At 48.0% G+C, this 12352-nt stretch overlaps 1 protein-coding gene across 1 annotated transcript in view; it reads right to left on the minus strand.

Annotated features, from left to right (window-relative positions):
• Positions 1 to 700: 700 nt before the first annotated feature.
• NOL10 (nucleolar protein 10) overlaps positions 701 to 12352 on the minus strand; it is an 83694-nt gene continuing 72042 nt past the window's right edge. The window contains exons 20-21 of the mRNA XM_032430060.1: positions 4593 to 4695; positions 701 to 1466 (exon numbers count right to left, since the gene is read on the minus strand). Of these exons, the coding sequence (XP_032285951.1) occupies positions 1347 to 1466; positions 4593 to 4695 (223 nt within the window). The 3' untranslated portion in view covers positions 701 to 1346. The remainder of the gene's footprint in view (positions 1467 to 4592; positions 4696 to 12352) is intronic.

Raw genomic sequence — 12352 nt, forward strand, 5'->3', positions numbered from 1 at the left:
CCCTTCCTCTGGGAAGAGGCAGCTCATCAAAGGAGTGCAGGGATAGGAAGCCGAAGAAGCAGAGCAGGTGGCACCAGGGATGGAAACAGGTGAAGCCTCCGTCCCAGACCACAAGCTGGGTGGGCGCCCAGGTAACAAGCCTCTTTGTGTCCGGACGGACACACACACACACACACACACACACACACACCACAGACAAACACATCTTTTTTTCTGGAAACAGACTGCACCTCTCAGGCCTCAGAAGTGGACACATGGTCTGCAAAAAAAAAAAAAAAAAGAAGTGGACACATGTCTGTACAGAAGCAACAGAGATAGGACGGGGACAGGACAGGAAAGACGTCAAGGAAAGACAGCAGGGGAGAGCTGAAGGGCTGAGGAACAACGCTGCGACAGGAGGAAGAAAAGGGGAGAGAAACCTGGCTGAATCGGGGCCCCGGATCCGGGTGTCCATGAGGCCGGTTACACAGCCCGCAGCCTAGTCCCGTCAGCACATTCTCCCTTTGTGCTTACCGCATTTCCAGTTAGAGGCCAAAGAGCCCTGGCTCCAGTTGTGATTAAAGAAACACACCTCCAAAATCACATTAATACCTGAGAACTAGGGAAACCAAATTCAATTTTCAAATTAACTCAAAGCATGCATCTTTCTCAAAGAAGCTATTCAAATGAAAGTATTTATTTTTATAAATGTTTTCTCCAGCCAGTTTATCTCAAATTGCACTTTAAGAAACAGAAAAAAAAAAAAAGGAAAATCTATATTTAATCTTGTGAAAAGTTAAGAGAATAACCAGTAGCTTCCATTTTTGTTTTAGGTTATTATTACCATAAAATTATATTCTTTTTATAAAATATGTTTTAAACCGCCCCCCCTCCCCCACAAACAAGCCACAAACTACCAATGTAGAAATGCAAGCACGGCCAACACGGACACTCAGGTGACACAGGAACGGGTTCCTGGGGGTCAACAGTGAAGGGCAGTAGCACTGAAAGGAAACAGTGCCTCGAACATGGTCGATCTGCATTTTCAGCACAGGATAACCTCCCATCCCATGGTACACATTTCACAAGATGGAAAAGCAACACCCGGCTTTACTTGATTAAAACGGGGGGGGGGGGGCGGGGAACGGACAATGTTTATGGGGACAACAACTTACAGACAGTGCGGGGAAGGGGGGCGGTTTCCAGGTCTGCCGCAGAGGGCGTGACGACAGCTGCCAAACCTTTAGCTCGCCCAGGTACCAAGAATTTACACGAACGGTTAACGTGTGTCCCTCTGCGTTCGACGTGCTAAGCGATGGTCAGTTTGGGTGCTCCTCCCGAGCCGCGTGCAGGACCGCTTTCCAGATTCAATGAAACGGCCGGCCGCGTCTGTGTCTGGACTTCAGGTGACCAGCTGAACGACGGAGGGTTTTCCTTTCTTGTCGGTGCAGCTTCTCAGCCTCCTGCTGCTTCTTCTGTTGTTCGGACTAAAGGAGAAAATTACATGAGAGAGAAAGAGAAAGAAAACCCCAACACCCCCCTTTGTAACCATCAGAATACCCCCATCACACCCGAGGGAGCAAAGCTGCCGCAGGCCCCGGGCCACGCAGTCTGGCCCCTGGACTCCACTCCCACAATGCTGTGCCGTTTATTAGCCAGAGCCATTAATTTATTTATGTTGCCCCAAACACACACACAAATAGTTACATGTGCCGAAGGTGTATTATAACCCACCACGATTAAGTATCATTCTCCAGAACAGGTTCCAAAGAATTTTTGGCTGTTTCTAAAAAGTCCAACTCCCCTCAGAAGCCCAAGACTTGCTGCCGTTAACCCCGGACAAGGGCTCAGCAGACAAGTGGCCTGCAGGCCCCCGGGTGGAGCAAGTGCGCAGGTTCCCGGGCTGACCGCTCCGAGGGCATGCCTCCCACCTTGACGCTCGTGCTGGCAGAGTCGGGGGGGGGGGGCAGGGGGGAGGGGGGGCCCCTCCACCCCAAGGAGGCCCGTGGCTGTCAGCAGCAGTTCTCAGAAAGGAGAGAGCCAATGCAGAACCCACCACGGAGGTCAGAGCCGCCTGGTTTTAAAATCACATTTGATGGTTCTAAGGGTACGAACTCTTGAATGCAAAGCTCAAAAAAATATTCTCAGCTGCTGGAATTGCACAAAAGGTAAGCTGAGAAAGCACTGATGGAGCAGAAGTTTTAAAAGCTGAAAGGCATTGCCTTATAGACACCCACGAGGCCTGCTTTACACTGGTCTATATTACCCTGTGCACCTACAATAGTCCTTTGTATCCTGCTCTTGAAGGAGAAGTCTCTGTATTCACCTCCAGCGGGTATTATTCAATATTTTGAAATCAAAGAGGTGAGAGGCGAGGGAGTAGTGAGGAAGGAAAGCGATCTGTAAGACACAAAGCCGATGAGTCCCCTTCCTCTAGGAAGCTCTGAAACTGGGACTCTGAATAATTCCTTAAGTTCTTTTTCTGATTATTACTACTCCTTCAAGAGCCCCAGTAAATCCCATCCAGTCCACTCCTGCCTAGTGCATCCCCAGTGCCTCCGCTCCGGGCCCCTTCGGCCCACTCCTCACGCAACAGCTCGTCAGGTTTTAGAAATAAAGAGGGTCGGTCTGCTGCTAACTAAAACTGTTCAACAGCTTCGCATGGTTCTACTCGGAATCAAGGCTAATCGCGTGCTGTGGCCTGCTCACAAGGCCCTCCAGGGCTGAGCTGCGCAGTTCCGGCTGCATCCGACGCCGCTCCTCCGTTTGAGCTCGTTTTACACACACAGGCTCTCCTCGGACCCTCGAGCACGCCTGGCCTCCCCCTTCCTCAAGCAAGAGCGCTGCCTCAGCGGCACCCTGCGCCTGGCACCCTGCCTGACCCCGCAGGGCTCTCGCTCAACTTAGAGACCCAAGCCGCACATCACTCCCCCTTCCCTAGCCCCTCTGTCCGGGTCAGGCCCCGGACGCTCTCACAGCCCCCCGTCCTCTGCTGGAGCACCTGCCACCACCATAATGACCTAACTGGGTGTGTCCCTCTTTCAACAGACTGAGAACTGCGGAGCCAGGACCACCCCCGTGTTCTGTGTCCCTGCAGCACACACCCCAGAGCAGGTACCTGACAATCACTGTTAACGGGATCCTCGGAAAACCTGCACACCAAACTATGGTATCAAGACCCTTGTGAGACCGACAAACACCGGTGATTTAATATTTTGTTTCTTCATGTTAAAAAGTATCCCCAAAAGTGTTTCCTGTCCAAACAATTTTGGAAAATGATGTACCAGATAAAGATAAACAGGGTGTGTTGGAGCTTGTCAGCTAGGCACTTTTCTGCATCTTCGGGGTGGACATCAGTCCCAGGCATTTCCCCACGGTCTGCTGGGAGAGCCATCTCCCGGGAGTACGTCCCCCTCTCCAGCAGCACGTTTTGCAGAGCCCTGCCAGGCCTTCCCCACAAAGGCAGGAGCCTCCAGAGGAGCCTGTAAGCAGCAGTGACTGTCCCGCAGACAAAGCCCCACCCAGAGAGGGACTCTGGCCAGCCTCTCTCTGAAAGGCCGCACCAGACGACGTCAGCACCATGTGCCCAATCCCGTATGACTGAGGATCCAGGCAGTTCATCTCCCAAGTTTCCTTTCCTTCTGCTTCTCCGTCCTGCTCCAGCTGCTGGCCCACAGTCGCCAGCAGCCTGGCCCAGAGAAGGGGGGGATGCGGACATGTGTAAGCCCCACACCCGGCCAAGGGTCTGATGAGAAACTGCGGTACAAGAAACCTGAAAACTGCATTTGGGACTTAATCCTAGTTTTGCCACTATACAACTGTAAATAATACTAAAGCATAAACTTTCCCCTTACATTTTAGTCACACATTGGAAAGTATCTATTAGGGTTGCCTGGCTAGCTCAGTCGATAGAGCATGTGACTCCTGACGGTGGGGTTGGGAGTTTGAACCCCACGTTGGGGGTAGAGTTTACTTAAAAAAAAAAAAAAAAAGAAGTATATATGAAAATCCTGGAAAAACCTGAGATTTTACCTAAATAAATCACATACCTAGTATCAAAAGAGATTTTTATTAGACAATACACAAATCCCTAATTATTCCTAAAAGTGAGATTTAATAGTTGAAATGTTGTTGCTGTAATGATATAAACAGGCAAAATCAAACATAAATTGATCTAGTTTCACAGCCTCTGCCTGACTCAACCTTGGGGACATGTTAAGTACTTCTTTGTGCTTCTTCGGTTTTTCGCAAAACATGAGTAATTTCAGAGGCATCTTATTTTCATTCTACCGCGAATTCTATAAGCCCTAGACAGGCAGGACTTTCTCTCGGCAAGGCCGCACCGGAGGCGGCCCAGGGACCCAGAAACCACCAGCGGCGCCAGCTCCGGGGCGCGAGGGTCCCGTCTCCGCAGGACAGCAGGAGCCCGGCTCCGGCCCCGGCCTCGGCCAAGCTGAGCGCTCGCTCCCGACCCCGCAGGGGCTCTGGCTGCAGGACAAGGGCTAGAACGGGCACACAGCTTCCTCAACAGGGGAAACGCTTGGGGCGGCCGTGCTGAGGTCCGACGAGTGCACGGCACGACTGGATTCCCAAAGTCACGTGAGAAAACTCACCCTCTTTAACGTGAATGTCAGCTGTTTGCTGCCGACCGTGGTATCTGCTACGCTCAACGTGCCGTTTTTTGCTTCGAGTTTCAAACGATCTTCAAGGGTTTTACTGGAGGAGATTTAAGAGAAAGACACATTAATTAGCAGTGTGTTTTGATTTAGCATTTGAAACAAGTTTTAATTAGAATGGCTCACATGAAGAAAATCTGTTACACTCGCGGGGCAGACAGAAAATGGCATTCACCGAACGCAATCGCGACGAATCGGGGCCGACAGTCGCTGCTCACACTCGACAGACACACAGTAAAAAGAGCTGCCAAAACACCCGCTCGTTTAGTATCTTAAGTGGTGTTTCCAAATATATTTTCAGAGGCTGCTCCTGATCTCACTGAACCACACTTCTGAAGCCGACAGGCAAGGAGCGCGGTCTCTGCAGCCTGTAATTTACCGTAATGGTCAGTGGCACAGAGGTTTCTGGAGCCTTTTCTATTTAAGCCCCACACCGGGCAGGCAGCAGAGCACTTCACGCTTCGGCAACCCGGCCACCTCCCCGAGGGAGCGGACCCCGAGCAGGTCTTCCGGGTGAAGCCAGGGAGAGGTGCCAAGCGAGTCCGGAGGCTCTCTCCAGCCGCCCTCAGCTCCCGGGCCGACACTCACCACCCACAGCACGAACCCCCAAACATGAGTCCGCCTGACCACAGACAGCAAACGAAAGCACCGCGGGTAAAATTCTATCCGATTCAGTCTGTTCACGCACTGCTCCTTCTCTCGGTACCTTTTCCTTCCACTTTCTTACTTGAATTACTCGTCCCATCATACTTTACCCCAAATGTAAATTTCATCGCATTTCTTGATCACGTTTTCCACACTTTTCTAGGGTCTGTGCCCCCGCCGCGGTCTTCTGTGCCATCTGAACCAGTAACACCACGCTACCTGGCTTTACAATCAAGACGTTCAGTCTATGTCTTGTACACGTGACCCTTCACTGCATGTCACAATAGGAATGTTTTAGTATAAAATCAGAACAGTGGCCCTTTCTGTGAACTGGGTTTGGAGGGAAAAATGGAATTAAGCTTCAAGACAAAGACTCGCAGTGAGTTTCCACGTGAGCTCTAATGCTTGGAGAACCCACGGGTGCCCATGATGGAAACGGGAGGACGGGGCCGAGGAAGCAAGAGGGAAAGAATATGGTTCTCTCTTCTTTCCTCTCCCCTCTTCCAAAAAAACGTGAACACGCTCCCCTTTCCAATCCTCCTTGTACCAACTAGAGTTGAGTGTACCCCTTTCGAGTTAACCTATAAAAAACCCGACTGAATTTAAAAATGGCTGAATTGGGTGAAGGGTTTGCTTTTGCCTGAAATACGATCTTCATAACTAATTACTGAGCAGAAAGCTGCTCCTAAATGGCCCCCCAAGATAAAGTGATGCCCCTTTGAAATTCTGCAGGAAATGTTTGATGTTCGCACCATGAGAGATTTATCTCCAGTTTATGACTACTAATGTAACGAACATGCCTTCTTTATATAACTTGAGACGTGAAGTGGTTAGCATAAAAGTAGCACTCTTTTCTAAGCAATAATGTTATTAAGAAGCACTTTTAAAGTACTTTTCATCTTCAAAGTGCTTTACAGACGAACTAATTAATCCTTTCAACATCCCTGAGACACAAGTATTTATCCTTTATAGATGGCAAGAAGGGAGGTGAGGCGCTAAATGACTCGCCCCAGGCCACGCGAGGACTCAAGTCTAAAACCAGGATTCCAATTTCAGAATTTCTGGTTTCCAGAAGTGTGTCAGACCAAACTTGATTTATAAAGTTTTGTGTGGGAAATGCATCCACAAAGTCTTCCAAACGACAAGCTTCCACACGACAGACGGAGTGAAACGAAGATCTAGTTGAGCTTGGTTATTTTAGCAAGAGCTTAAACGTGAAGTGTAAAGGACCCCAGTGTGGATGTGAGTTATGCCAGCCTAAGCAAATTCCTCAGCCTGTCCGTGCCGTTCTTGTTCGTTTCTTTCATGGCTTCTGACGGGCTGCGGAGCCACTGAGACAGGGTGGCACACAGCGAACACTAATTTGGGAAGAAAGTGACTTTTCAAGTAAATTGTGGGCAATTACTACTCTTTTAAGAATGACCTTATTTCCTCCATGATAGGGTATATAAATTCTGGTTTTCTCTCAATGTACTTTCGAGGTGCACTTGTAAAAACTTGTTCTGTCTGGGCTCCTTGGAGAGACGAGCGGGGTTTTAGAACGAGCCATGGCAGAAGATCAGACACAGGCACTGAGTGCGGAGATTGCTACATTAAAGCAAGTCCTACTTCCCTCCCTTTGAAAGTCAGTTTACGGTATGTGGCTGCTCACCTAAGCCAGCTGCCTGAGAATGCATTCGGTCAGAGACGATCTAAGAAGCAGACAGACACCTGAAAACTGTCTACTGTAACAGAAGAACAAAATGCAGAAATCCACGCTGTGTGACATCGATAAGGAAGGTTAAGAACTCTAGGGGAAAAAAATGTCACTGTCACACGATGAACAGCCCCCCACCACTTTGTGGGGACTGCTGAGAAGACAGATGTGGGCTTCCAACCTTTGTCAACCTTCCGAAGGTTGAAAGGACAGAATTATCGAGCACAGGACAACGGACATGGCTATGGGGTGGGGGTGGGGGGGTGGGGGAAAGAATCAGAGTTCTCAGCAAGGCTACCTTAAAAAAAATGGGCATGAAGTACAAGGGGAAACATCAAATTAGATATTTATTATATACCCCAGGAAATAATGCTCCTCAACTGAGGTTTCAAAAATCACTCTGTGTGGAGGCATGTGCATTAGTATAGCATTCAGAGGACTTAACTCAAAAGAAAGGACCCACGATCCCACAGTCCACACCAAAGAGAACAGGAAGGCAGTGGAGAAACGGAATCTACAGCTAAACAGCAAATGTTAAATACTCTGTTTAGAGCCAAATACCTCTGACAAATATTTACAGAGACTGTGCAGGTCACTGAAAACTCCATCTCAATGCTTTCTGTCTGCATGTTCCTCAAAGCCCCTGTGTCTCCGGAGATATGAACTAAAGCAATCAGGATATCTGGATACCTCATCTATTAGCTCTGTTCATATTTAAAAAGATTCCTAACATCCACTGTTGTTGCAAGTGTGGGGAAGCAGGCACTCTGGTAAGAGCGCGAAGAGCTCAAAGCCTTTCTCCAGGGCGACATGACCTTTTGATCCAGCAAATTCCGGGACTGGGTGGTACAGCCTGAAGAAATCCCTGCACATGTGGACAGATTTCTAACTGTGGAAAAGGAGAAGAGGAAAACAAGAAACAACCTAAACCTCCCCAAAATGAGGGAGTGTTACATACGGTACAGCCCATCCACCTTATGAACTAGCGATGCAGCTCCTGGGAGGCCTACATGTACTTACAAAGAAAAATTTTCTAAACTTATCGCTACGTGAAAAGAGTAGCTCACCGGCAACAGGATCAGTAGGGCCCCTTCGTGTCCAGATCTGCTAGTGCTGCACATGTGTGAGCACCCACAGGAGTCACTGAATTCTAGAAAGGCACACACAGGAGGGACCTCAGGGAGGGAGTGTGGGGGTAAAAGCAAGACTTTCACCTTTTATTCGACATTCCTATGTATTGCGATGAAAAGATGCTTCCACATCATCTGAGTATGTATCAACTTGAGTAAGAAGAGATTTTTTCTAAGTGCAACTTTGGAATTAAATTGCTTTCAAAATTAGATTAAAAATGCTTCTAATATTAAGACCGTGTTCCTTCAACTCTCATCCACTGGCAGTGAGGAAAATTAGCTGAAGAGTACAAACAGGCCAGAGTTCATCCACAAAGCGGATAAATTTGTCGGCGTGATGAGCAGCTCCCTGAGAGCTACTAAAACCACCTGGGGAAGAAAGTGAATTCCTCCAAGGCAGGAAATGTCTTTGAAACCTTTGAATTTGCAAGACGGACTACAGGCGAGGTGCTTCAAAGAAGGCTGACCCACTGAAGGGCCATCTGGCAGGGAGAGGAGAGGAGACAGCCCCAGCTACTGAGCTTCCGGAAGTTGTGCTGTTGTAGACCTCTCCTCCAGGCTCACCAGCACGTCCCCGCCAGTGCCCCCGTTAGGCCCTGCAGACTGGCTGTCGGCATGAACTTGCCCACTTTCCACCCACCCATCCTGATGGCCTCCCCTTGGGGCTCTGAGGGTGTACCCCTGCCCTTTCTGAGGCCCGTCTCCTCCTGACTGCTTACTGAATTCAGATCTGTCTGTTCACTTTGGTCTCTCGAGTCACTGCGTGCCACAGTTAATCCCTCCCTGCCCACTAACACATTCTACCTCTAATAGCCTGAAAGACCTTCCCCATCAAGTTATTGGCTTTGACGCCTTCCTTTTTCTGCCAAACTTCTTGGAAGAATCATCCCCATTAACTGCTCACAATATTTATTATCTCTATTCATTCATCAGTCTGTTGCAATCCGACTTCGGGCTGATGCCGGAGAAGCTGGTCCCAGCAAGACGAGCTTCCTAATGGCTTTGCTCTGTTCCGGGGACCTCCCGCCTCTCTCTGACATTTGCGTCACACCCTCTGTGTCATTTTCTCCCTGCTTGGCTCTTTCCAGCTTTCCTCCTACGTCTCTGAAAACTCCTCAGTGATCTTTACTACTTCCTTCTCCTCCGCTTGTCCTCCAAATTGGAAGTCTTAGCCCTTGGCTGTCAGTTTTACTGGTGACAGCTCTAAAACGACATGCAGTACTTTGCGTGCAGGTGTATCTTTCTAAAGAGAGGTGTGCGGTTTTTATCACAGACTAGAAAAATACCTGCTGCTGCCTAGGGGCTCCCCTCTTCACCCTCACCGCACTCTACACACTCAGAGTCGGTCTCAATCACACAGGGAAAGCTGCTCGCTCAGCCCCAGGTCTCTGGCCTACGCCCTGGGTCTCAGTCTCTCTACTGAACATTACCAAGGCACTTGGCACTGCACACTTACTGTGCTGAGAGTGGGCTCACTACTTGCAGCCTTAAACTTGGTTTTCATTCTGTCTCCTTGACCTTGGTGGCAACATTGCGAGACAGATCAACACTGCTGACCACTCCTTTCTCCTTTGCTATTAAATTAGTAACCAAACAACCTTGTGCTGTATGCCCATTTTCCTTTCCTATTCTTACTTGGACAGTTTTGTGAATAATTTCGTCCTAGGCTGCCTGGTCCTCTCTGTCCCACAGTTCAGGCTTTTATCACGTACTTCTGACTGGGACTACTGAATAGTCTGTTAGCTGAGCTCAGGGGCCCCTCCCCGCAGCTTCTCTCTAAAACGAGACATTTCATTACCAGTTTCTGGGAAAGAAGGACTTTTTATGCTTACAGGTTTTTATTTTTATGTTCTGTAACAAACGTGAACTGCTTTTATTATGTAAAGATTCACATGATTTGGGGAAGCGGTTGGAAACAGATCTGCTCACGGTAATCTCAGGGCCTCAGCAGTGTGAGGGCCAGGGCCTGAATGCCGCCGCCCCCCCCCCCCCCCGTTACTCCAGGCGCCCCCGCAGCACCAGCTTCCCACGGCTTTCACACAGCGCTCCCTGTTCACACGCCGCCTCTCCCACCCTGCTGTGGGTGCGCAACTTTCTGTCTTTTGTCTCTCTCTTTGGCCAGTTTCAGTATGACCTCTTATAAAGACTTGCTTAAATCTCCAAAAGTTATATCCCTTCCTTTCTTATGCACTTGCCACACGCCTCTTTACAGCTCCTGAGTATCAGCGAGAATGGGAAGGCTGCAGGCCTGTGAGCTGCGCCCTGTCTGTCCCCCCCCTGGCTCTGGACAGCACTTTGCTCACGCTAGGCAGGCACGCAACCAATGTCTGACTGATGAATGGGCGGCCAGAGAGGCCGATAGGTGGTTGAATAAACTCACAAAGCACGGCACACCGTAAGGCATATAAATATGTGTTGACAGACATATGTATTTGTCTGACGCCATGTTACCATGCCAAGCAAACAGGAGGACTCCCTCAAGTATTGAGTTAGGATTCATAATTCACTTTTCCCTTTGCAGAAAAAGTTTTAAAGTAGGGCAAGTCCAAGTGAACCTTTAAAACATAATACACTCAGTTTTGATGCTGTGTTTTATTGACTGCCTTGTGGTAACTCAAAAGAATAAGCAGAAGGCATCACTTTGGTTCTCTGAAGGATAATGGTTCAATGCTTCATTAAATACAAAGATAACGCAAGTTCAGGGTTTGCCAAAATAATCCAGTCAAGACTAGAACTCAGTAAGCAGTTTGTGCCAAAATACCAGCAAACTGCAGGCTGTTCATAACAGAGAGTTAATACTTTAAGCAATAGGACTCTCCTTGTAAGCTCATGAAGTATTATCACTCATATAGTTCCTCTTCTCAAAAAAAATTCAACTTAGTAAAAATGTTTAATTGCAGTGTATTAACTTGGCTATTATTTATCCATTAAATACTAAATTTCCATCCCTTTTGTGTTTTCTTATTAATGTCCTGCTACAACCCACAGGCAGAACAACAATGTCAGAAAGTTTAGTCTTGCCTCCCACCCCCAAATCACCGTGTTACCATGCTTACCTAAAGACAACCGTGCCCAGGTTTTTCTGGCCAATGGGCTGGGAGCAAATGGGTTCTTTCTCAGCAGACCTTGAAATGGTAACTTCCTAAGTTGCCTGACATGTGGCCAAGGCACAGGAGATTCAGTTCCACAAAAACTTATCAAGTACCTACTTGGGTCTAGTACGGATTCAGGAACCAGTAGTCAAGTAAACAAAGCAACACAAAACCAGCAGATAATCTAACAAAGAAACTCACTCCACAGAATCAGAAAACTACAAACACCTAGTCTTTCCTCTGCTTCTGAGTAGGACTCCAAATTGAATATCCAAAACTAACAGGTACATAAAAGGTGAGGTTGCACGCACTGCTGGTGGGAACGTGAAATGGAGCAGCCTCTTTGGAAGACAGTTTGGCAGCGTCTCTAAAGGTTAAGCGTATGCTACCGTATGACGGCCATTCCACTCCTAGGTATATAGTCAGAAGAAATGAAGCATGTCTGTGTAAGATCTTACACACAAACGTTCCTAACAGCATTATTCATAATAACCAAAATGTGGAGCAACTCAGATGTCCATCAACTGGTGAATAATGAAGGAAACAGGGTCTATCCACACACCAGAACAGTTTTTGGCAATAGAAATGAACGCAGCGCCAACAGATGCTACGGCACGGACGAACACTGAAGGCATTACACGACGTAACGGAAGCCAGACCAAATGCCACATAGTGTATGGATCCAGTGATATGAAATGGCAGAACAGGCAAATCCATAGCGATAGAAAGTAGATTAGTGGTTGCCTGGGGATGGGGTGCGCTGGGGGCAGAGGGCAGCGGATGCTAATGGGGTGTGGGGCTTCATTTGGGAGAGATGAAAATGTTCTAAAATTAATTGTGGTGACAGCTGCACAACTCTGTGAATATACTAGAAACCGACGGACTGTACACTTTAAGTAGGTGAACTGTATGTTATGTAAATTATCTCAAGGAAGTTGTTATTAAAAAAAAAAAGTGGTAAAGATATCTTCAAAAGATATCGACCCTATTACTAGATTCTTTGTTCACCAGATCTTTTGTTCGTTAGAACCAGAATTTTGATATGCTCCTGGATTCTAAGTTGAAGGATTCACTCAACATTTGGTATCCCAGATACTGGCTAGAAGCTGGTGAGATGATGAGGACCAGCCATAT

This window comes from Phoca vitulina, unplaced genomic scaffold (assembly GCF_004348235.1).
Source record: "Phoca vitulina isolate PV1807 unplaced genomic scaffold, GSC_HSeal_1.0 scaffold42, whole genome shotgun sequence".
Taxonomy (NCBI): Eukaryota; Metazoa; Chordata; class Mammalia; order Carnivora; family Phocidae; genus Phoca; species Phoca vitulina.